This window comes from Carcharodon carcharias, chromosome 3, assembly GCF_017639515.1.
Source record: "Carcharodon carcharias isolate sCarCar2 chromosome 3, sCarCar2.pri, whole genome shotgun sequence".
NCBI classification, from domain to species: Eukaryota; Metazoa; Chordata; class Chondrichthyes; order Lamniformes; family Lamnidae; genus Carcharodon; species Carcharodon carcharias.
Window position 1 is genome coordinate 65,646,989 of NC_054469.1, and position 25,318 is coordinate 65,672,306.

Genomic DNA, 25,318 nt, shown 5'->3' on the forward strand with positions numbered 1-25,318 from the left:
ACTTTGAGTGGGGTCTGAATAGAAGTTTATTTGTTTTCATAAGAGATTAACTGCAGAGGAGATTTAAAAGCCTTGAATGAATTCTATGAACGGGAGTTTTTTTCGCAATCAAGTCTGTAGGAGTGAGAACTGTATTAGATCGTTAGAAGTTTTAATGTTACTGCTATGCTTACCTTCATTGTGTAATGGTCATTCCATATCACACGTAAAGCGTCAGTTTAAAGTATGAAATAGCACCTTAATTTTTTTAGACTTTTTGTGTATTTAATATATTTAATATATTTGTATAGCTCAGTTCAGGATGTTTGTATAACTTAAAGAACTGAGATCATTAGCAGCTGGACTAATCCATAAATCAAGAATAAATTGTAAGCTGATAACTTGAACATTGATTTTAAGTTGAATTTTATACTTAGATTGCAAATAGATAAACGAAAACCATTTGTTATTATTGTAAAAAGAGCAGGTATTAATGTAAATAGATTCAGTTAAAATGTGTTTGTTTCAGTATATGGCAATGAGATTGTGGGAGTCCAAGGACAAATTACATCTCCACTATGGCCACTGCATTACCCACATAATGCTAACTACCACTGGACAATTACTGTTCCTGCATCCTATATCATCCATGTCAGAATACTGGAGCTGGATATTGATGCAATTCAAAGATGCAGATATGATAAATTAATGGTAAGTAATCTGTCAATCCTAGGAAGATCCAAATCTATACAAGAAGGCTTTGTGAACAAGGTGAATATATTTGATTTGATTTTATATATTTTATTTTATTTTGAATTTTAGTTGAAAGGCACAGTACAACTTCAACACCCTCAGCAATTCTTTCCGTAAGCAGTGTAAAATTGCTTATGTCTGCACATCTTTCCATTTAACACTTAATGCATTACAGAGAAAAGCCTAATGCCACATGACACAGGTACACTATCATATGGTAAATTTATCATGCTAATCAATTATATATTCAAGGCGGGAGTTTCCGTGCCCACTGGCGGCGGGTGTGATAAGTGGCTTGAGTGGACAATATGGCTTGATCAATTTCACAATGATGGGAAGGCAGGTTGCAATTATCCGCACAGCCTGCCGATGGCGGGCTGCGTTTCCCGTCATCAGGGACCTCATTGTAATACGTCAGCATATTATGATCAGGGCATGCCACCAGGCTCTTGCACCCCCGCCGGATCGTCCATCCATGTGAGTGGGAAAGCACGGCGGGAGATCTCATGGCGTCCGGAGTCGATAATAGCACAGAGGCGATGTGCACTTGGCAGCCTGCACTTTGAGTGAACTGGAGGTGAGTGCACAGCAATGTTCTGCAGGGCTCGCCAGGGCTGCCTGTTGCTTTGCAGGCTTCAGGGGCACCGGGGGTCAGGGTTAAGTGCCGCCCTGCCACGGAGGCAACTTTTGACGCTGAGGGGGAGCGGGGCGGGGGGGGGCAAGTGCAGCCTTGCCTTTGAGGCGACTTGTGAGGGTGAGGGGGATAGGGGGTGGGGGGTGGAGGGGTGGGGGGGGGCGCAAATTGCAATTGAGGTGACTTGTGAGTGGGGGAGCCAGTGCAGCCTCGCCATTGAGGCGACTGATGGCGTGGAGGTGTGGTGGGGGAGGCCAGCTCTGCCTCTGGGTTGACTGGTGGTGGGGGGTTGGGCAAGGGCCGTCCTGCTGTTGTATATAGCGCACAAGGGAGGGAGGGAAGTGGCCACGCATTCAGGGAACCTGTAGAAAGTGACCATTCCTCGGTAACTGAGACAGCTCAGGCACAGCCACATTCATGTGATTTGGGTCGGGCTCCAAGCTTATCTGCCTACTGAAAGAACACAGAGATCAAAATGCCACCAAGTTCTGCAGAGCTCCAACACCACCACCCCTCACCGTGCACCCCCCCCCCCCCCCCAACCCCCCACCACCCCACCCCATCCCACCTCCGGCACAGACTACAAAGTCATGAGCACTTTAATGGACTGCAGAGCAGTTGGACGACTGCACACATTGTACAATGTCCTCGCTAAAGCTGGCCAAGTAGCAGTCACTGTTGGAGGAGCTCATAGCCCCATGCAATATCATCATCCTGGTTTGGACCAGTCTCCCCCATGGCTCAAGCGAACAGGGCATCCATGCAGCGCACTAATTCCTGTCCATCTAAGTGGTGGCCAGCACTCTCTGGGAAGTGTTAAACAGCTGTCATACTTAATCAGGACAGGTTCTTAGTACACTCATGCAAACCACGTGTTTCTCTCTCTTTCATCCTGCAGGAGGAGCACATCAGGAGCGTGGAGTCTGGTGAGCTAGCTGTGTGCCTGATGGCCAACAGAGCACGAAGACGATGGAGGAGAGAGCCATTGAAGACCTTGGCTGCTCAGAGGCAGGACCAGCAACCTCAGGAAGAAGGGGCAGCTGGGGCTCCCGCACACACCATCCAAAAGCCACAGCGAACTATCGCAGGCTGGCACCCAGCGACACCCAGGGTCTATAGACACCATCTTTCATTCCAGCAGATGACTGAGAACCAGTGTCACTGAAGACTGTGAATATCTAGGGAACAGGTTGCTCACATCTGCCAGTTACTGCAGGATCCGGTGCCTCGGGGACGTGGAGGATATCCACTGCCAGTGCTCGTGAAAGTGACTGTGCTGCTCAATTTCTAATGCCAGTGGCTCCTTTCAGGGAGATCTGTGGGATCTCTGAAGCCTCCACACACAAATGCACCCATGAGGTCATGGATGCCATCTTTGCGATGGCACACAACTTGGTGCATTTCACCCGCACCCAGGACAGCCAGGACGCAAGAGCGATTAGATTCACCCAGACCTCGGGTTTCCCATAGGAGCAGGATGCGATTGATGCGCTCATGTGGAGCTCAGATCTCCGTCGCAACACAGGGTGAACTACATTAACTGCAAAGGCTTCCATTTGTTGAATGTGCAGGTCTAGTGCGACCACCAGAAATAAATCCTGTAGGTGTGCGCACAGTTTTCAGGGAGTGTGTAAGACGCCTACATCCTCAGTCAGTCACAGATCCCGGGACCCTTCCAGGGTCCACAGAAGCTGCAGGGATGGCTCCTTGGGGACAAGGGCTACCCACAGAGGCTGTGGCTGATGACACCCAAAAGGCAGCCTCAGACTGCAGCAGAGCGACGCTATAATGAGGCTCATGTTGCAGCTCGCATCTTGGTGGAGCAGACCACCGCCTTCAGCACCTGACCCTTCAGGAGCTGGAGCACAGCATCAGTGGTCACAGATACTGAAGAGATGGGGTCCAGCCCCACCTTAAAGGTGCTGAGAGCACACTGAATGAGAGAACTCTGTGGCACCTACCCACTACATTCTGGCAGCAATGACCAGCACTGTCGAGGTGCAGACATCAGTAAGGTCCCTGGGGAGCTGAAGATGAGGCTCCGGTGAATGGATCAGTCTGGTGGAGCCCTGCAATACAGTCCGCAGAGGGTGTCACGCATCATTGTCGTCACTTGCACCCTTTACAACCTGGCACTCCAATGGGGTGAGGAGCTGGCGGAGGAGGAGATGGAGAAGCTGCACATCTCGTCCAATGAGGAGGATGCCAACGGGAATAAGGCTGAGGAGGTCCTTGGAGGTGACGATGACAGGGATGAAACCCTCGCACTGCTAGACGAGGCTGGCATGCTTGGGAGGCCCTCGTAGCTGCTAGATTAGTGGAGGATGATGATGACATGCAGTGAGGTTGATTCCAGTCTGGCTTATGGCAGCGCGAATACCCTCTGTGAGAATGTTCCTGTCATGGAGAGGTGGTGGAGGTCCTAATAGTCACTCAGTTGCTGGAGGATGATTATGACATACATTGAGGACACTCCATAAATCTTCACACACCCTCTGAGAATATCTGACTCCTGTCTGGCCATGGGCAGTTCACTTGCGCTCCATCATCAAGGTCATATCATAGAGAGGTAGCCATGAAACTTTAGAAGCATCTGATGCTTTAATCCGCCTTCAGCACCTGACCCTTCAGGAGCTGGAGCACAGCATCAGTGGTCACAGATACTGAAGAGATGGGGTCCAGCCCCACCTCAAAAGTTGCTGAGAGCACACTGAATGAGAGAACTCTGTGGCACCTACCCACTACATTCTGGCAGCAATGACCAGCACTGTCGAGGTGCAGACATCAGTAAGGTCCCTGGGGAGTGTGAGGCTGAACCAACACTTTGGTCTGCATGCTGCACAGAGCACAGGGAAGAGGCCCTGGACTGAGATACCTGCCTTTATCTTGTGCAGAAAGGTTTCACATCTGAGTGACAAGAACACTGCTCATCAGAACAAGGAGCCATAGGCAGGGAGACATTCTTGGGAGTTTATTGACAATAGTGAACAGTATGTACAAGTGAGTAACACCCATGCCCAGGCTGTGCAACTAATGCTCCTTAACTTTCCTAACCTTGCTGCTACGTCTTGGTTCTTCCCGGACACCCACAGTGGAGTTGGAGGCAGCCTGCTGACTGCGACTCTCTGTCTGTGATGACTTTGGCAGGCGTCCACTGGAGGGTCGAGACTTACAGGGCTCAGGCCTGCTTTCAGGATCCTGCTGTGTGCCAGTGGCACCCTCCTCGACCTGTAGAGATAGAGCTGCTGAGGTCACAGGAAGAGGAGGTTCAGATGAGCCGAACACTCTCAGGGTCACCTGGATGGATGAGACTGGAATGTGTACCGACGGATCCTACTCGCTATGGGTACCTGGGGGCGTCAGGCTGACTCCTTGAGGAGCAGGAGTAACTGGAGTGAGATTGAGCTGCCTGGCACACCTCTCACATACACACTGTAGGAGGCCAATTATGACATCAGCGATGGAGTTCAACCTGTGCAGCAGTGCAGAACCATTGTCCTGGACCAAAGTCTCCATGTCGGCAGCCATCCGACCAGTGTTGACCCCAATGCATTGGCATGCCGGCGCTATCACCTTAGACTGAAGGCGAACGGACTCCTCCATCATGCCTTGCAACCTGAGGAGTGCAGCAGACATCCCTTCCTGATCTTCCCGAGCTTGCGTTTGCGGCTCCAAGAACTGTGACATGACCGAGTCCAGAAGCTCATCAACTGACTGGGGCTCAGCAAATTTCTGGTCTCCAGTAGTTCTTCGAGTGCCGGACACCTGGGAAGTCCCTGCCACCGCCTGCAATGGATCTGACAATGTGATGTGCTCACCAGATTGTGACCCTGGGGCTACTCTAAAGCTAGGTCCCACCGAAGTTTGTGACTCTGTGACAGGATTTCAGGGAGGGTGCCTCCAGATTCTTCTTCAAAGGTTTCTTTAGGGCTTGATTGGAGGCCCTGGGTCATGTACTCTGTCAGCTGTTTGGCAGATGTGCCTGCAAAAGCAAGGAGAGATAATTAGTGCATGGCAGTGGCCTATGAAACAGGACACCTCACTCACAGCATGGTTGTCTGATGGATGTTTCACTGCTGGATCCTCATTTGGTAGAGCAGCGCTGGCTTCACTATCAGCACAGGACTGGTCCAGATCATCGCCGGCCAGCTATATGGCCCCATTTTCAAAGTCCTTGAGGACTTTGGTTTCGGGCATTCTGCCACCAGTCTGCAACCTCTCTCCCTTGTTGTGTGCCAGCTTGTCCTGCATGGATAGAGATGGAGAAAGTGTAAGCAGGGTGCCTGCCAAGCCAAATAATCAACGTGCCTGGCCTGTGTGGGTGGTGAGTGGTCCCATGGACAGGATGAGGTCAATGACGGTGAGTGTGAAAGAGTGAATGGTGATGTCCCTTGAACTGGCAGTGAGTGAGGGCCCTGTGGATGTGTGACAGGTTTGTGAGTGTGTGAGTTGAGAGTGATGAAAAGACTGACAGAACAGAGGAGATCATTCATCCTCTTGTGGCAATAGGTGGCTCTTTTGAAGGGTGTTTGTGCTGACCACTGCTGTGATTGCCTCCCAAGTTGGATTGGCCACGAGGCTGCCCATCTTGTGGCCAGAGCAGGAGTAAAGGATATTCTGGCGGGCCTCCACAGCATCCAGCTGTTGCTCAAGGGACTTGTCATTAAACTGGGCGGCTGCTGTCTTCTTGCCTTTGAGGGCCAAGTCTCCCAGGCAGCAGTGAGGGGCTGGAAGCAATGAGCGCTGCGCTTGCAGCTGGCCTTTAAACATGGCGCCTGGCGTTATGCAACAATGGGTTGATAGTGGGTGGGTGAATGAGGAGCCCTCCCACCATGGAAACAATGTGTTTCCCGGGATTGCATAAATAGTGCGGCGAGCTCAGGACAATATGGCGTGAAAACCTGTATCGCTGTCGGTGGCAGCATGCCGTTTTACCCGCCCACTACAGCACTTCATGCAAATTTGGGAAAATTCAGCTCTTGGTTTCAATAATAACCCCGGTGCTACAGTAAATCAGAAATAAGTGGATTTTGACATTGACAATAACCAATGTTCCCCAAATTGCACATGTGCGCAGCCACACAGCAGCCTGAAAGATACCATACACGCCTTGTTCTGGATTAACTACTGCATCTGCTTAGCGGTGCACATTAAAAAACTGGCCCTGCGCAACAGTGAATTTTTACAGGGAACATTGCCAATATCAGCCTAGAAGTGTGATTAAGCCTGAAATTTTGCATGCAGGAGGCAGGATGTAGAGACCTCAGTAAAATAAGTCAGATAGCAGACAGCGCTGTCCACACTATTGGGTGCAGGAAGTTGTTCATTTTTGATAATATAGGAGTGCAGATAACACCTCTTAAAGAAGAGGTAAAATCTGGCTGCAATCAACAGGAGACCTTTGGAAATTGAAAAAAAAAAGAAATCAATAAAATGGAAGTCAATGCAGAGGAAAATTGAGTGGGTCATAAAACAGGCTGCCAGTTCACAATCACCCATTTTGCATGATTATTCAAGAATAAATTCACCCCCTATATACCTATAAATGATAAAAGTTCTGTGTCCAGAGTATTATGTGTTCAGCATGTTCTTTTGTTTGTCACATTCCCTGTTGCCATGCTTTTTCCATCAGACTTTCAGCATAACAATTTGTTGATTGGCTTGAAGTAAAACCACAAAAAAGACATGGGAAGTATCCAAATGCCTAGCAAAATGTCAATAAAAACTATGGAATATTTTGAAAATAACTGCTAGTGAGTCATCAGTCAGGAGAATCTCTAATTAAAAATAATTTTTAAAAAGGGGGAGAAGACCAAAATGAATCACTTCAAATACTTCTCAAAAAGAAAACTCATTTGGTATCTTTTCTCACTGAATTTAATATTTTCAGAGAATTCTTAAGATACTTAAAAGAACACTGCCAAATCCAGTACCACTTCTGCCTCTGCTGTTAGCCTGTGCTGCCTCAGTTCTGACAATAGCAGCAATTCACCAGTGAGCCACACCGCACATTTCACCATCAGTTCTGGCAATTACCTCATGTTTTCTCTCAATAGTGCCATACTGCTGCTTCTTTGGAATGATTCAGAAGAGTAAACATCAGGATTTAGATCCCAGTACTCACAGACCCAACTTCCAAGCCTAAGGAAGACAGGCTGTGGATGGCCATGGCCAGTTACTATTGGATGGCAATGGGCTATATGAGTGAATCACCAGTCTGTAATCTGACCAAGGTGTTTTCACGATGATCAAACTCTTCTAAAGATTAGTCTGATGACGGAAACATGAGTACTCCAGTCTGCCTCCAGATTTCCACAGGAGATGAAAAGAAAAGGAGGGAGACTGAAGGATAGTATAAAGAAAGGTAGGGAAAATGTGTGAAAGCCATACAGAGTGAGAGAGAAAAAGGAACTGGAAGATGTACTGAAAAGTACAGAGTGGTGCCAGAGAGAGAATGAGATATCCAAAAGAGCCAGAGGAAAGGAGATACTTACAGAAAGATAAACAGAGAAAGAGTAAGAAAGATGTAGAGATAGAGCAGGCAGTGAGAAAAAGGATGTGAGAGACATACAGAGATCTAAACAAACAGAAAGGCAGAGAGATGGGAATTGGTAACATTTAGAAAACAGGAGACAAGTAGATACAGTTACCAAAAGAAAGACACAAGTTTTATTATTATTTTTGTCCTTAAGCATTGCTGTGGGAAATCAGCCCATATTTCTAGTAGTGTTTTTTTAGCAATTGGTCTATATGAGTAATATGCTGTATTTCTCTGGTTCTGGTTCTAGTTCTTTGATGGTCCTAATGTGCATGCATACTTTCTTGGAAGATACTGCGGCTTTGAACTGCCTCCAGCAGTGTCATCCACTGGAAGCACACTGACGGTTCAGTTTATCAGTGACACCAATATAAATGGAAAAGGCTTCCTACTGGAATGGAATGCAGTGCAAATCATTGTTGACCCAACTGCAATACCAACTCTCCAACCAGGTGTGTAGTAAAAACATAAAAGGTGTAGCACACATATATTTGGTAGCAAGAAGTACAAATACATATCTATCATTCAGAAGGACAGTGCATACGGAAAGATATAGAGGTTACTGGATAGATTTCAGGGAATTTCTGAACAGGTAAACCCATACCCAGTTGTTAACTTGGCACTATTAGCTTCAGGAGTAAAACTTGAAATAGTTATTTGGTAGTACAGAACTTGAGTATTGCTGAAAAAAGAGACACATCTAGGCTTTTCATCTTGCATTCATCAGGACACTCACAAGAATACCAATATAAGGGGGAAAACATCAATCTCTTCACATACAGTATAAATTGTTGTTGTCTTGTGAGTGTCCTGTTGAGTGCAAGACAAAAGGCTTAGACATGTCTCTTTTTTCAGCAACACTCAAAACTTGAAATGTAAATTCCCAACTAAACTGAATCATTGTACTAATTCAGCAAGGCACTGGGTAATGTTTAAATAAGATAAATGTATATAGCTAGAACAATAAAACAAATTGTCTTGAGAAGACATGCAGTACTTCTCAGATTACACTCAGAATCATATGTTTGGTTTTGTTCACTATCCCATAAAAAGGACTGATTTCAATTGTAAAGGTGATTAGATATAGGAAAAGTTAATGAAACATACAATTTACAGTTTAGAAATAAGGGAGGAGGGCGACCACTTCAAGGTATATTAAATAATAACACCAGATGACAAAATAGAAATGCGTGAAAAATAAATTTACAACAAATAATATTTTTTTCTTTGAATAAAGATTGATAAATGTTTGGAATAATATGCCAAGCATAGAAGCAGGAATATTGGGATTGTTAAAAATACAGTTGGGTATTATGATGGAAGAATCAGTGTGAAAAATCAGAAGAATGCTAATGATATGGTACCTGTGGGTCTCGTAAGAATAACAAAGGAAGCAATAGGTACTCGGTGGAGAAGTTCATAAAATGGTGTGATAACAATTCTCTTAAACTGAATGGAAATAAGACGAAATAAGTATATATTTTAGGAAAAAGCAAGTTAATGATATTGTTCCTGTGAAGATTTGTGATGTGGACATTGAAATAGTTATTAACTTCAAGTATGTAAGTGTCGAAGTAGATGATAAGTTTACAGATATGGTACCAAGGGACATACACAATTATGTTACCTTAGAAATTTAAAATCCTTTACAGTAGATCCTCATCAAACTCTCCTACACAGCTGTAGTTAAGAGTGCTATCCTTTTTGGATGTCTCTCCTGGCACCGTTGTCTTAGGAAAGCAGACTCTTTAGGGGTGGAGAGGGGGACTGTGATATACTTGAACAAATTAACATTGAAAGGGAGGAGGTATCAGTGGTTTTAGTGGGCTTAAATGTGGTTAAATCCCCAGGCCCAGGTGAAATGTATCTCAGGTTGCTTTGTGAGGCAAGGGAGGAGATTGCATGGGGGCTCTGACACTAATTTTCAAATCCTCTCTGGCCACAGGGGACTGGAGGTCAACAAATGTGGTACCATTGTTCAAGAAGGGTGGTTGGGATAAATAAGGTAATTACAGGCCAGTACAGGCCTACCATCAGTGGTAGGGAAACTATTGGAAAAAATTCTGAGGGACAGGATTAATCTCCACTTGGAAAGGCAGGGATTAACCAGGGATGTCAGCATGGCTTTGTCAGGGGTAGATCATGTCTAACAAATTTAATTGAATTTTTCGAGGAGGTGACTAGTTGTGTAGATGAGGGTAGTGCAGTTGATGTAGTCTACATGAACTTCAGTAATACTTTTGACAAGGTCCCACATGGGAGACTGGTCAAGAAGATAAGAGCCCGTGGGATCCAAGGCAATTTGGCACATTGGATCCAAAATTGGCTTAGTGGCAGGAGGCAGAGTGTGATGGTCGAAGGTTGTTTTTGCAATTGGAAGCCTGTGATAAGTAGTGTACTGCAGAGATCGGAGCTGGGACCCTTGCTGTTGTTGTGTACGTTACTGATTTACATGTGAATATAGGAGGTATGATCAGTAAGTTCGCAGATGACACGAAAATTAAAGGCATCGTAAATAGTGAGGAGGAAAGCCTTAGATTACAGGACAATATAGATGGGCTGGTAAGATGAGCAGAGCAGTGGCAAATGGAATTTAATCCTGAGAAGTGTGAGGTGATGCATTTTGGGAGGACTAACACAGCAAGGGAATACACAATGAATGAAGAAGTATTTAGATGAGCACTTGAAATGTCATAGCATACAAGGCAAAGGGCCAAATGCTGGAAAATGGGATCAGAATAGATTGGTACTTGATGGCTGGCATGGACACAATGGGCCGAAGGGCCTGTCTCTGTGCTGTATAACTCTATGGCTCTATTATTGAACCAGGCAGGAAGGGTATTTGATGAGCAGATTTTTTTGACGAAATCTGGTCTTGAAGAATTTTGACGAAAGTAAAGAGCAGCATGAGCAATGAAAATCACCCCTTGTCTCAGCATTACTGTTGGTTGTGTTCAGCGAAAAGGCTACAATCCCTCAGATGCAGGACAAACCTAAACTCATTTTCCCTTCTCCATAAGAACTTTTAACAGGAGTTTGCTATATGGACGAGGATATGCACTCAAGGTGGGATTCGCTAACTGATTATTTTCAGGCATTGGGTAACTTTTAATACATATTTTAATTAAAGTTAGATCTCTGTGATAGGGTAATTTTCTTTCTTTTACTGTTATTCATCTATATGTTATTTTTTAATGTATGACAAATGTACCTGAAATGAAATTCCATACAGGCAATAAAGTGAAATTGAATTGACTAATTAGTCTGATGAGCTTTAATGGCCCATAATGACTTAGACAAAGAGACAGAGAGTTTTCTGACAATACTAAGTTGGTGGGAATGTGAGGAGGGCACAAAGGGCCTGCAAAGAGGTATAGACAGGTTAAATGAGTGGGGTAGAAGGTGCAGGTGGAGTATAATGAGGGGAAGTGTAAGGTTATTCAAAATATGAATGTCATATAATTCAACATTGGTCAAAGCCTTTTATGAATTGAGTTATCACGGTGAATGGCCAAGGCCCATAATTCAGAACATCACCAATATTCACAATAATATAAGTATATTTGAAGAAGTTGTGATTATATGGCCAAAATCCTGGGATTTCAAAAGCTGCAGATTGAGGAAAGTACAAAGTTTTATTGATTTAAGATCCAAAAAAATTATGACCTGGCAGAAAAAATACTATTTAATCATAAAAATTCTTTAAAAATATATAATTCGACATTTAAACTCCATTGAGTCAAAAGTGGGGTTATGAAACAATTAAATTGCTAATTTTTGGATGGTTGTTAATTTTTTGATCAACAAATGTCCTGTGTAATATCTAAGATCAGCAATGTACTCAGTTTTTAGAAGATGTTAGCAGGTGCCCATTCTGAGTGGCAGATTTCATGTATGAATTCTCAACAGGTTTATACTTCATTTATCTGTGCTCTACTTTATGAAGGAATCAATCTGTTCAAACTTATATGAAGATTGTCAACAAAGGAGTATCACCAATTAAAATCTCTGCCTTTAGACCTCCAGGTTTCCTGTCAATTGGAAGGCAATGCTATGCAACACATGGCAAAGATCGTTACTTGGCAAAGATTTGTCTCTAAAGCAAAATTTGACATTTTGAAATATTTACTTTATTAAAAGACAAAATGTATATACTTATAATCATTGATATCTTTAACTTCTTTCAGCTTGTGGTGGCCGACTCCGTGCTGACCGTGGCATTATTTCTTCACCCAACTATCCTTATAAATATACACCAAATCTCAATTGCACTTGGCATGTTGCTGTCACCAGTGGCTCCATAATAGATATCCATTTCAATCAGACCTTCCAGGTTCAAGGTTCTGGTATAGGTTGCACAACTGGTGATTATTTAAAGGTAAGCTACTTTTTGCCCTTTGCAATATTGGAAGTTTTGTGAAGATTCAACTTTTGATCTTACATTAAAAAAAGGATTAACTTGTATCCAGGTAGCATGTGTTGTGCTCACTGGATATCCCAAAGAACCCAGCAGCCAATGATTCACTTTTGAAGTATAGTCACTCTGTAATGTAGGTAAAATTAGATGATAGGAATCAAAAAACATTTGCAATTACCATCTCCAACAAAAGAGAGTCTACCTAACTCCCCTTGACATTCAATGACATTATCATCACTGAATTCCCCACCATCACCTTCCTGTGAGGTTATCAATGACCAGAAACCTAACTGGACCAGCCAAATAGATACTGCAGCGACAGAGGCAAGTCTTGGAGTTCTGTGTAATTTTCCAATTGAGCCCAAAGTGGATGCTCTACTCTCAGAAATATGACTTTCTATTCTTTCATGCTTAAAATTTTAGACATAAATGTACAGCCTAGTCAGAGCTGTTCTTAATACAGGAAACACATGTTATCTGGTTTTTTGTATGAGGGCAAGGTGGTGTTGATGTGTGGTTGATGTTTTGGGAAAATATCAAGGAAAACTCAGCGAACAGATGACATTCACATACCAGTTTCCTCAATCTATGATTTACACTGATCATCAGCATTAGGCCATATTTCTACTGTTGTATTGGCCCCATCTCCAACCTCCCTTTCTTCTCTAAAGTCCTTGAACATGTTTTCACCTCCCAAAACCATATCCATCTTTCCCAAAACTCCATGTTTGAATCCATCCAACAGGTTTCAGCCCTGCCACAGTCCCATAATGGCTTTTATCAAAATCACAAATGGCATCCTATGTGATTGTGACAAAGGTAAACTATTCCTTTTCGTGCTTCTTGGCATGAATGAACCTCTAACATGGCCGACCACACCATCCTCTCCAATGCCTCTCCACTGTTGTCACATTATTCACCTGCTTCCGTTCCTATCGACGCAATTGTAGCCAGAGTATCACTTGTGGTGGCTTCTCTTCTCACTTCAGTACCATTACCACTGGTGTCCCAGAAGGATTTATTCTTGGTGCCCTCCTATTTCTTGTCTATATGCTGTCCATCAGTGAGATCACCTAAAAAAACAGCTGTATCCCACCCTACCTCTCTTGACTCCTCCACTGTTGTCCGATATTCAGTAATGGATGAGCAGAAGGTGTTGGAGTGGGTGAGGTTGGGAAGTGGTAGGAGGGTGTCCTGGTGTAGGAGGGAGTATGGGGGGAGGGGAGAGTATGCGAGGGCATGAAGGTGTAATGGGGGAGAATGTTGCAAGTGGGGAGGTAGGAGTAAGTGGAGAGAAGGTGTAAGGGAGGGAGTTTGGAGGAGAAAGCTTTGCGCGGGGTGAAGGGAGTTTGGAAGGGGGAAGGTGTCCGGGGGCGGGGGGAAGGAGGGAGTTCAAGGGGTGTTGTCCGGGGGAGGAGGGAGTTCAGAGGTGGGAAGGTGTCGGGGGGGAGAGGAGGAACTTTTGAGAAGGGGAAGGTGTCCTGGTGGAGGAAGGAGTAAGCAGGGGGAGGTGGAATGTTCAGGCAAATGTGCAAGGGAGGGGTCTGTGGAGTCAATGATTGCTTCCTGGGGAGCAAACTTAGGGTGACATAGTAGGAAGAAATGGTGAGTGTGAGAACGGGCAGAGGGAGCTGGTCCATTGGGAGGATGAGGATCCAACAGTTTCACTAGAAGGGGCGATGAGAGTGGTTGGTGGGGACACAGAGGCAAACTCAACCCTGGAAGTGGGAAGGGGGATGTCGGGGAGGTCAATGTGGATGGGGTTGAGATTCTCAGGAAGGTAGGGAACGTGCACATTCACCTGGACATCCTGGAATGACAAGGGTTCGGGCTGTAGGGTAATGGTGGGGAGGTCAAAGCTGATGCCAGGGGGTTCGACTGTGGTGGTGAAAAGGACATGAGTGACTGGGGGAGGGGAAAGGATGGGGGAGCTTGCAAGAAACTTGACTACGACCATGTTTTTCATATCGAAAGTGACCGGAGCCTCGTGTTGGACAGGCACAGGGTGCTGCATGGGAGTGTGATCAGTGTGTGGGCAGAGATGCAGGTCAGCTCAGATGGACAACTGAAAGAGACTCCCAGCAGGCAGCTTGGGAGAGTGAGATGAGTGTGATGCATGAAGGCTCTGCCTGCATGGGAGAATGCTTACATGAGGCTCCAAAAGGCCCTGCCACACATACACACACTTCCCCCTCCAGAATCACTTGTGGTCTGGCTGAATGCAGCTGAACTGCTAGTGGGAGCGGATGCAGGGGGAGGACTTGCGAGTCCTGTAAATGAAGCTGAAAGACAGCATTTCACATTATATTGAAAGTGAATATATTTTCAGATTATAAAGTGACAAAATGTGTTCACCCGTGCAACCACTTGAGATCAGAATTTCTTAACTTTTGTAGGCCTACAAGTTCTTCCAGGTGCTGCCCTGACATCCACAGCAGGGTTGGAGACAGCCTGTGCAATGGTTGGCCCTGTTGCCTCTGATGACTTCGGCGTGTGTCCTCTGGAGAGCCGAGGCCTTGATGGCCCCGGTTTGCTTCCTCTGCAGTGACAGAGGTTGAGGTTGAGGGGGTCACAGACAAATGGGGCTCGGAGAGAGCGGACAGCCTCCGAGGTTCCTGAGCGATTGACCCAGATGTGTCCAGCTGCTGCTCCTCTTCCCTTTGGATGCCTGAGGGCCCCGACCTGACTCCTTGAGGGGAAGGAGCACCTGGAGGGATGCCGAGGTGCCCCGGTTCCCTCTCTCATTGCCACTGCAGGAACTCACCCACGGCTACCGCAATGGAGTGCAGGTCTACGCACATCTCCGCGTTCTGCTGGACCAGGGTCTCCATGGCATCTGCCATCCTCCCCATGGAGACCTCCATTCATGAACCTGTGGGCACCACTTCATCAGAGAGCAGGAAGACACATTCCTCCAACTCGCACGCCACTCCGTTGAGGGCTTCCAACAGCTCTACGTGATGTTCTCCTGACTTCTGTTGATTGTCCAGGATGAGTTGGAAGACCAAACCCAGAGGCTTGTCATCTGACTCGGACCTCACAGATGCCTCTTCCCCAGCAGTCCTCCGAGTGCCAGGTGGCTCGGCTGAACCTGCCTCCTCCTGCTGTGGACACATGTTCATGTGGTGACCACCACATTGTGAACCCGAACCTGCTCTAGGTCTATGTCCCTGCGCTGGTGGAAGCAAGCGCTGTGATGGATATTCCAGGTTGCTTATTTCCAGCTCTTTAATGGAGGAACTGTCCTCTTGGCTGGAGGTGAGGACCTGGGTGGAGCTGAGAGACTGGCTGGCTGAGGGTGTCAGTCGCTTGGCAGAGCTCCCTGTGAACTAAAGTAGAAATAATTAGCGCATGGCAGCAGAGTCAAAATCAGGAGAGGGAGCACTCAGTTGCATTGAACGAGGGATGATTTGGTGCAGGATCCTCACGTGTGTGTTCACCGCTGTCCTCACCGTCACCATAGGCACAGTCCACGTCCTTACCAGTCAGCACGATGGCACATTCCTCAAAGTGAATGATGGCCCTAATGTTGGCCACTCCAATCCTGGTCTGGGACCTCTCCCTGCTGTTGTGAGCCAGCTTCTCCTGCATGAAAACAGATGGAGAGAGTGTGAGCAGGACACATGGCACTGTGTGGAATGTTTGCGTGGTGAGCGGAGCCATGAATAGGATGAGGATGCGAGCTCCAGAAGATATGAGCCTGATGGAGATGTGAGGCTGTATGTGAGAGTTAGTGGTGTTGTCCATTGAGGTGTCAGATCCCTGTAGATGTGTGATGTGTTTGTGAGTGTGAGAGTTGAGAGTGATAGGGTGGTTGACTTACCCTGGTGGAATAGATGAGATCATTCATCCTCCTCCTGCACTGGATGGCTGACCACCTCTGTGTTCTGGTGGTACTGACCGTCACTGTCACCAGTTCCCAGGCTGCATTTGTGACTCTGGTGGACCTCTGTGGCCAGAGCAGGGGTATAGGACATCACGGCGGCCTTTCACTGTGTCCAGCAGGTGCCCCAGAACGGCGTCACTAAATTTGGGGGCTGCTGTCACATTTGCTTTTGGGGCTATCTGTCACCTAGGGCAGTCCTGATCTGTATACATGAAGTAGGCTGCACTCTGGTGCGCTTTAAATATGGCGCCCAGAGTGAGGCAGCGCTGATGTCACGGCATGGCGGACAAATCCGAGGCTGCCTGCCAGTGATCTGGCATGTTTCCCGTGAATGTATTATTAATAAGGCGGGTTGTGCCGGGAAGGAAATGATACGGCGTGAAAATCTGCCATTGCAGCCAGCCAGTAACGCATCTTTATTCACGTCCACTACTGCACTTAGTGAAAATCTGGGACAATTCCACCCTATGTCTTCGGTCCCCAATCCAAACTCCATTCCATAGCTACTGACTGAATTTGTCTACCTATCAACTGTCTGAGACTGAACTTTGGTTCTCAACCTTGGTGTCATATTTGAGCCCGAGATGAGTTTCATCCACCTATCCATGCCACCACCGAAAATTGCCTGTTTCCATCTCCATATCATCACCAGACTCTGTTCTTGCCTCAGCTCATCTGCTACAGAAACCCTTATCCATGCTGTTGTTGCCTCTGGTCTTGACTATTCCAATATACTCCTGGCTGTTCTCATATGTTCAATTCTCTGTAAACTTGAGCTCATCCAAAACTGTCCTGACAAGTCAAACCAAATTCTCATCCTCCTTTTTTAATCGCTCCATGGCCTTGCCTCTCTCTAATTCTGTAATCTCCTCCAGCCCTACCATCCTCAGAGATAATTGCATTCATCCTTTCTTGGCCTCTTGTGTGTTTCTGATTTTAATCACTCCACCATTGGTGGCTGTGCCTTCTGCTGCCTGAGCCATAAGCTCTGGAATTGTCTTCCTACATTTCTGCATCTCTACCTCACTTTCTTCCTTTAAAACATTCCTTAAAACCTATCTCTTTGACCAAGCCTTTGGTCATTTGCTCAGATAGCTCTTTAGGCATCTCTGAGTCAAATTTTGCTTTATAACACTACACGTGATATAATATTAACCATCCTCCAGTTTCTATATTAGAGCTAAGAGGAGAGCCTTCTAATCAATGTCTTGATTTTCAGGCTTCTGTAGGGGATCAGTAAGTGTAGCTGAGCAGCATGACCTGCTGAGTTGGTGTACCCTAGCCAACTAGTGATAGGCACTCTACAGCTGGCCTCCCTATAATCAAATAACCCACCAGCATTCACTATCAAAGCTCATACATGAACAATGTCCTTCTGAACAAGGTATTAGAAGGTGAATATTTCCCATGCAACCACACCCCATGTGGAATCAAAGATCTTCATGAGGATTTTGGAAAAGTGTATTGTATCCCTTTAATAAACCTACTGGATTATAATCAGAAGTAGTTAATGTAAAATTATGCAAATATAAGACAACTTGTATATTAGTACGGCAAAAAGCCACATGCCGAATGAAAGATTGTGTTAAATTAGTAAATTAGTAAACACCTAAAAAGAAATATGATTGCATGGCTAACTTTGATGTTGTTCAATAAAGCATGAAGCTATTTAATAAAATGTCCTCATATTTATGGAAGAGCCACTGTCAGCCAGATTACAAGAGGGAAAACTTGTAAAGCCATAACTTGAGAATGAAATGGAAAGAAAAATGAGATGATCACATTATGAAACTACTGTGTAGAACATTTCTTTTGCATGGGTTCTCATGTAATTCATTTTGGTTGTTCTAGTTCAAGGTTTAAAAGTCTCCTTGCTTGTGACTTTTAATTGAAGCCTCTGAAATTTTTCATGGTGTTTTCCATATAGTTAAGGAATGGACCTGATGAGTCTTCCCCACCTTTGACTTCCCATGGAGGAAATGGACACTATTGTGGTGAGAACCCTCCTGCCACCATGCATACAACAGTCAATCAGCTCCTTGTACATTTCATTTCTGATGGGAGTAATGAGGGCCTAGGATTTAAGTTCACTTATGAAGCTTCAAACCATGGTGAGTCTATGAGCAGGTATGTGAGATATGGAATTACCCATATTTATTTACAGCCATGGATGCTCATTAAATTACAGTGCCAGAAATTCATTTTCAAATATTTTCAGTTGTTGGATTGATCATAATTCATGTTACGGCCCAGAAACATATGCAGCTGTGGTACACAGAGCATGCAGTGCAGAGCAGATCAGTCTATTTGGGGTGTTCTGTAGCCCACTGACGATTGTAGTCTGCTCTGTCACAGGAGGCAGAACTCCCATTTGAAATAGGAAGCTGCTCCTTAAAAATATGGAACTAGGCATAGGGTGGCTACATGTAACTTTGTAATGTGCCATTAAACTAATTTTGCAGTATTGTGCTATGAAATCAGATATTTGGGGTTGCAAGGAACAGTTCATTTGAAGGGAATTCCAATATAAAGATATGTGTTTTTCAGGCATTGCCAAATATTTGGATTTTAAAATGGTTTCCATTGGGCACTGAAATTTGACAAAATATTTACAACGCAGAAACAGACCATTCAACCAACAGATTCATGTTGGTGTTTAAGCTCTACATAAATGCCCTCCTACACCTCTTCATCTCACCCCATCAGAATATCTTTCTATTCCTTTCTTTCTCATGTGCACATCTAGCCTCCTCCTGTAGGTATCTATGTCATTAACTACTCCCAGTAGGAGCAAAGTCTACTTCCAACCACTCTGGGTAAATAAGTTTTTCTTGATTTCTTATTGGATTTATTGGTGATACTCTCACATTTATGGCCCCCAGTTCTGGTCTCTCCCACAAGTAGAATCATCTTCTGCAAGTCTAACCTAGCAAACACTTTCATCATTTTAAATACCTCCATCAGGGCATTCCTCAGTTTTCACTTTTCTAGGTAAAAGTGCTCCAGCCTCTTCAATCTTTCCTGCTGGTACAATCTCTCAGTTCCAGTATCATTCTAGTAAATCTTTATTGCAGCTTCCCCAGTGTTCCTATAGAAAAATAGAATCATAGAATGATTACAGCATAGAAAAAAAAGGCCATTCAGCCTATGTTTGTGCTGTCATCTGAAGGAGCAATTCACCTAGTGCCACCTCCCTACTTTCCCTCCTTAGCCCTGCATGTTCTTCCTTTTCAGATAATAATTCAATTTCCTTTTGAATGCCTCGATTGAGCCAATTTCCACCACATTCTCAAGAAGTGCATTCCAGATCCTAACCACTCACTGCCTAAAAATGATTTTCCTCATGTCACCATAGCTTATTTTGCCAATTATCTTAAATCTATGCCGTCTGGTTCTTGATCCTTCCACCAATGGAAACTTTTTCTGTCTATCCACTCTGTCCAGCCCCCTCATAATTTTGAATACCTTTATCAAATCTCCCTTCAACCTTCTTTTCTGCAAGGAGAACAGCCCCAACTTTTCCAATCTATCTACGTAACTTAAGTCCCTCATCCCTACTGAATATATATTTTATTCTGACCTCTAATTTTCATTAAACCTGTTGAAGGAAAATATAAGCCACAGTGAGGAACAATCATTATGGAAAGCCTCTAACTTGTCTTATCTACAGGCCACTGTTCTCGAATGTGATGACTCCCTTGTGAGCAAGAACTGAATAAATTAATTCCAACAAAGACTGTAAACAAAGAATGTAAAATAGCTGAGAAGCTGTGACCCTCATTGTGACCTATGCTGTATGACAGGGATCTATCAAAGTAACAGTTTAACAAACATTAGACTAACAAAAACTGTATTGTCTGGACAAACAGAGAACAGTACCATTATTAACAAAACGGCACTTCATGCAGCACTGAAATGATGTAACTTAAGAACTGTTTGGAACTCCAGTGGGTAATGGGCTGTTTTCTCCTAGTCAAGGACTCTTTTCATTCCACTAAACCATCCTATGTAATATAATGGGTCAGCCACTTGTACTCTGTAGATTACTGTTTGGTGAAGAAATCTGCAAAAACTTTGAAGAAAAATGATGAAAGGATGTTTAAATGTACCTCTGAATACTGGAGAATTCCTTAGGGCAATGTTCCAGTTAAAAACCGTGTGCAGTCCAATAGAGCAGTGGAGTGGTGATGGTGGGTGGTAGGGTGGCGGGTGGGGGAGGAGAACAACCCAAACTGTTAGGTTTGCAATGAACATGCTAACAAAAGTGCATCTCCATGTTAAAGCTTTGAGATTTTTTTAAGTGCTACCTTTTTACTTAAGTGTTTGAAAAACTTTGGCTTTTTAGAGCTCTCCAAGATGATAATTAATGTGTAGGTGATTTCAAGCAGGTACTTCTGGAATATTTCTGACTACACAACAATTATATTGTGTACAAATTTTTGTTAACCAGTTCCTAAGTACATATTTATCCCCCCTTGTTATTGATTTTATTTTGAAGTAGACAATGATGTCTTATTTGTTATTTTGTAGCCTGTGGTGGAACCATTTATGTTTCTGATTCTGAATCTAATGGATACATTGCCTCAATGAACTACCCTCACAGTTATCCAACAAACATAGATTGTATCTGGACCATCACTGTTCCAAATGGTGAAGCAGTTCAGCTAGATTTCAATGACCTGTTCTACATTGGAACTAGTTTTGAGTAAGATCAATGTTTGTGAATCTGTTGACCTCACGCTTCATTCAGTCACTTTTATAATTTGCAGTAAATAAGTACCATAAAATATGATTTGTTGAATGAATCAATTCCTTGAAAGGATGAATGAACTTGAGCTGAATCAGACTAACAAAATACATAAAAATATACAAAAACAAAATACTGTGGATGCTGGAATACATAGACTGGCATTTTAAGGGCCAATTGGTGAAACATAAGATTGGTTAAGAAACCCACTAAAAACAGTGACTACTTGCTGTAAGAAAGGTGAAATTGGAGCTGATGTTGAATAGGTATTCACATCATTATTGTTTCTAATCTTCACAAATGACCTTGATACCAAAACCAGCTACAGGCTGTTAGGGTTTGTTGATTAGACTGAATTAGTAGGGAATGCAACAAAAGGTTTCCAGAGGGGTCCAGAAAGAGACCTGCAAGGAGTAGTAGCCAAGCCACTGCAACTGCCCAAGTAATGTGACAAATCAACTAAAAAATCTAATAGAATTCTAGGATACACAACAAGAACAATGCAATACACATCTAAAGAGTGCCCTGTCCCAAACATACAAATGACGCCAACCCCAAGCTTTGGAATGGGACTGGATCATTCTCAAGAAGCTTGACTCCATCCAAGACAAAGCAGCCCACTTGATTGGCAGCCCATCCACAAACAGTCACTCACTCCGCCACTGACGCACAGTAGCAACAGCATGTACCATCTACAAGATGCACTGCAGGAACTCACCAAGATTCCTTAGGCAGCACCTTCCAAACCCATAACTGCTACCATCTAGAAGGACAAGGGCAGCAGATAGATGGGAACACCACCACCTGGAAGTTCAACTCCAAGCCACTCACCATCCTGACTTGGAAACGTATCGATGTTCCTTCACTGGGTCAAGATCCTGGAACTCCCTCCCTAATAGCACTGTGGATATATCAACACCACAGTGGTTCAAGAAGGCAGCTCATTACCACCTTCTGAAGGGCAATTAAGGATGGGCAATATATGCTGGCCCAGCCAGCAACACCCGCATCCCATGAATGAATTTTAAAAAAACTGGACAGCCAGGCTTGTTCCACTGAATTTCTACCAGAGGAACAAGACTTCTTCAGTTTGGGGATTTAATGCCATCAAGTAAGGATTGTGGAGGGTACTAAATTTGAGATGAATGGGATAGAGCTGCCTTGGGTAACATAGTGAAAAAAACTCAAAAAGGTCAAATTACTTAATGTTATTGCTATTCCTCTTACTGAGGAATACTGCAGACTATTTGACTGCACAGGGCATTATAGCTGAGCCCAATCCTGTCCTCAGTTTTCCTCCAACAAAAAAATCGCTGGATTTTTTAGTTGAATCGTTAGTTGTGGGAACACCAAACATTTCTTTTCTCTAACGCAGGTTCTGCGGCCAAATGTAACCCTCTGATACCATTCAAGATCAACTAATTTAGCATAGAGCAAGGCTTGAACTTGGGGTACTCCTTGTCCATGTCCTTTTGGCTGAACTGCTCATTGCCTTAAACTGAAGAGTCTTAAGGAGAGCATAATTATTCATTTTCAAGATACAAATCTTATTTTAGTCAGAAATATGAATCATGAAAATGTAAGATACTTATGTAAGTCAAAGCATACTTTAACCATCACAAAGGAACCTAGTGCTTTAACAAGGCTCATATTTTCATGAATAGATGTGAAAATGATTACCTGAAGCTACGTGATGGAGCTACTTCAAGTGCTCCTCTGATTGGTCAATTTTGTGGGATCTACTAGGCCTTCCTGTCAGAGATCGACAAGCAATGTTTTGTATGCAAGATTGAGAATTCACAATGCTATCAGCCATGTGGGATTCAAAGCTAAATACTCAATAGGTAGAGTAACTCCATAAATTGTCAAAATTTTTTGGGGGTAAATTTATTCTTAAAATGATATGAGGTGGAATATGTTGCTGCACAGCATTGATTATTACCTTCCAAACCCCCCATCACTACCATCTAGAAGGACAAGGGCAGCAGATACATGGGAACACCACCACCTGGAAGTTCCCCTCCAAGCCACTCACCATCCTGACTTGGAAATATATCAACATTCCTTCACTGTTGCTGGGTCAAAATCTTGTAACTCCCTCCCTAACATGGGTGTACCTACACCACATGGACTGCAGCGGTTCAAGAAAGCAGCTCCCCACCACCTTCTCAAGGGAAATTAGGGATGGGCCATAAATGCTTATCTAGCCAGAAGCCCACATCTCTTGAATGAACATTTTAAAAAAATAATTTAAAAATTCAATGGATAAGAAATTGTACAGGACCCACAGGTTTTTGTACCTGAATTTTCAATATGAAATGCCAGCTAGCGAAGATCCATGGTAGGGGCATGGCTGGAGTTGATGGAATTTTCCAGGGCCATTTGACAATGGGCTGGGAGCCAGGAACGCTGGCAAAATAGTGTGGGGAAACATTGGTGGGGGGTGCCCACAACCATGCTATTTTGCCAGTGGTGGGGAAGGTGACAGGCGAGCCACTTAAGTGGTCAATTTGGAGATTTGCCTGCCTTTGCAGGGAATTTTCCAGTTGGGGGGGGGGGGTGGGTATAGAGCCCAAACCCCTGTAGAAGGGTTATCTTCCTTTGTTGGCACAGCTGTGGAGAAAATTGACAGCTTTATGATGTGACAATAAGCTATTTTTTCAGTGATCTCTTTTGTCAATGGCTCAATATTTACTTACACAGTCAGAACCACCTATACTTATACCATAAACCTACTTTACAATAACCAGAAAAATATTATGAAAATTATTATATGTTCATCACAAGGTGCAGCAAGTGAATAGGGAGGCAGATGGAATGTTGTTTATTGCAAGGGGTATAGAATAAAAAAGTAAGGATGTTTTGCCACAGTTGTCCAGGGCATTGATGAGACCACATCTAGAATGCTTTGTACAGTTTTGGTCTCCTTATTTATGAAAGGATACATATGTGTTAGAAGGGGAGGCAATGATGTAGTTGTATGTTCACTGAATTAGAGATCCAGAGACCCAGGGTAATGCTTTGGGGACCCGGGTTCAAATCCTGCCACAGCAGATGGTGGAATTTGAGTTCACTAAAAATATGGGAGTCTAATGATGTCTATGAAACCATTGTTGATTGTTGTAAAAACCCATCTGGTTCACTAATGTCCTTTAGGGAAGGATATCTGCTGTCCTTACCTGGTCTGGCCTACATGTGACTCCAGACCCACAAGCAATGTGGTTGACTCTTAAATGCCCTCTGAACAAGGACAAATCAGGATGGGCAATAAATGCTGGCATAGCCAATGATGTCCACATCCCATTAGTGAATTTTAAAAAAGCAGTTCAGAGAAGGTTCACTCAAATGATATCTGGGATGTAGGGCTTATCTTATGAGGAAAGGTTGGACAGACAGGGCCTGTATCCGTTAGAGTGTGAAAATTGAGAGGTCATCTTATTGAAACATATAAGTCCTGAGTGGACTTGACGTGGTGGATGCTGAGAGGATGTTTCCCCTCGTGGAAGAGACTAGAACTAGGGACAATGTTTAAAAATAAGGGGTCTCCCATTTAAGATGGAGATGAGAGATTTTTTTTCTCTGAGGCTCGTGAATCTTTGGAACTCTCTCCCCCAGAGAGTGGTGGAGGCAGAGTCATTGAATATTTTTAAGACAGAGGTGTATAGATTCTTGACTAACAAGGGAGTCAAAGGTTATCGGGGCTATGTGGGATGTGGTGCTGAGGCCACAATCAGATCAGCCATGATCTTACTGAATTATAGAGCAGGCTCGAGATGTCAAGTGGCATGCTCCTGCTCCTAATCCGTATGTTCGTATGTGATGGAACAAGGAAAGAAACAAAAGATATGTCCAGAAGAGGTGTGAATGGCAGGATCCTGAATAGCTACCATCCGATCACAAATGAGAGGAAAAAGGAGAAAAGAGGAAGACACAACCAAAGCTAGCAAAGAAAAAACAAATTGGGGACAGGGGCAATGATCTAAAAATTGAACTTAGTGTTGTGTCCAAAAGGCAGTAAAGTGCCGACTTAAAAGATTTGGTGTTATTCTTCGAGCTTGCATTGAATTTGTAACACTGTGGCAGGCCAAGGATTCAAAAGTCAGAGTGAGAGCAAGGTGGAGAGAAAAGTGAAATAGCAGACAATGGAAGCCCAAGGCCATAGTTGCAGAGTGAATGGAGGTATTCCCCAGATCCCTCACTCAGCATGCATTTGGTTTCCCCAATGTAGAGGAGACCACATAATGAATAACAAATACAATATGCTAAACTGAAAGAAGTACAGGTAAACCCTGTTTCACCTGGAAGGAGAGCTTGGGGCTTTGAACAGTGCAAAGGGAGGAGGTAAAAGAGCAGGTGTTGCATCT

At 44.2% G+C, this 25,318-nt stretch overlaps 1 protein-coding gene across 1 annotated transcript in view; it reads left to right on the forward strand.

Moving 5' to 3' along the window:
• The window catches only part of cubn (cubilin (intrinsic factor-cobalamin receptor)), a 457,032-nt gene that overhangs the window by 251,028 nt on the left and 180,686 nt on the right, over positions 1-25,318 (forward strand). The window contains 7 exon segments of the mRNA XM_041183948.1: positions 509-690; positions 8,155-8,356; positions 12,092-12,282; positions 18,135-18,318; positions 20,738-20,912; positions 22,619-22,688; positions 22,690-22,798. Of these exon segments, the coding sequence (XP_041039882.1) occupies positions 509-690; positions 8,155-8,356; positions 12,092-12,282; positions 18,135-18,318; positions 20,738-20,912; positions 22,619-22,688; positions 22,690-22,798 (1,113 nt within the window).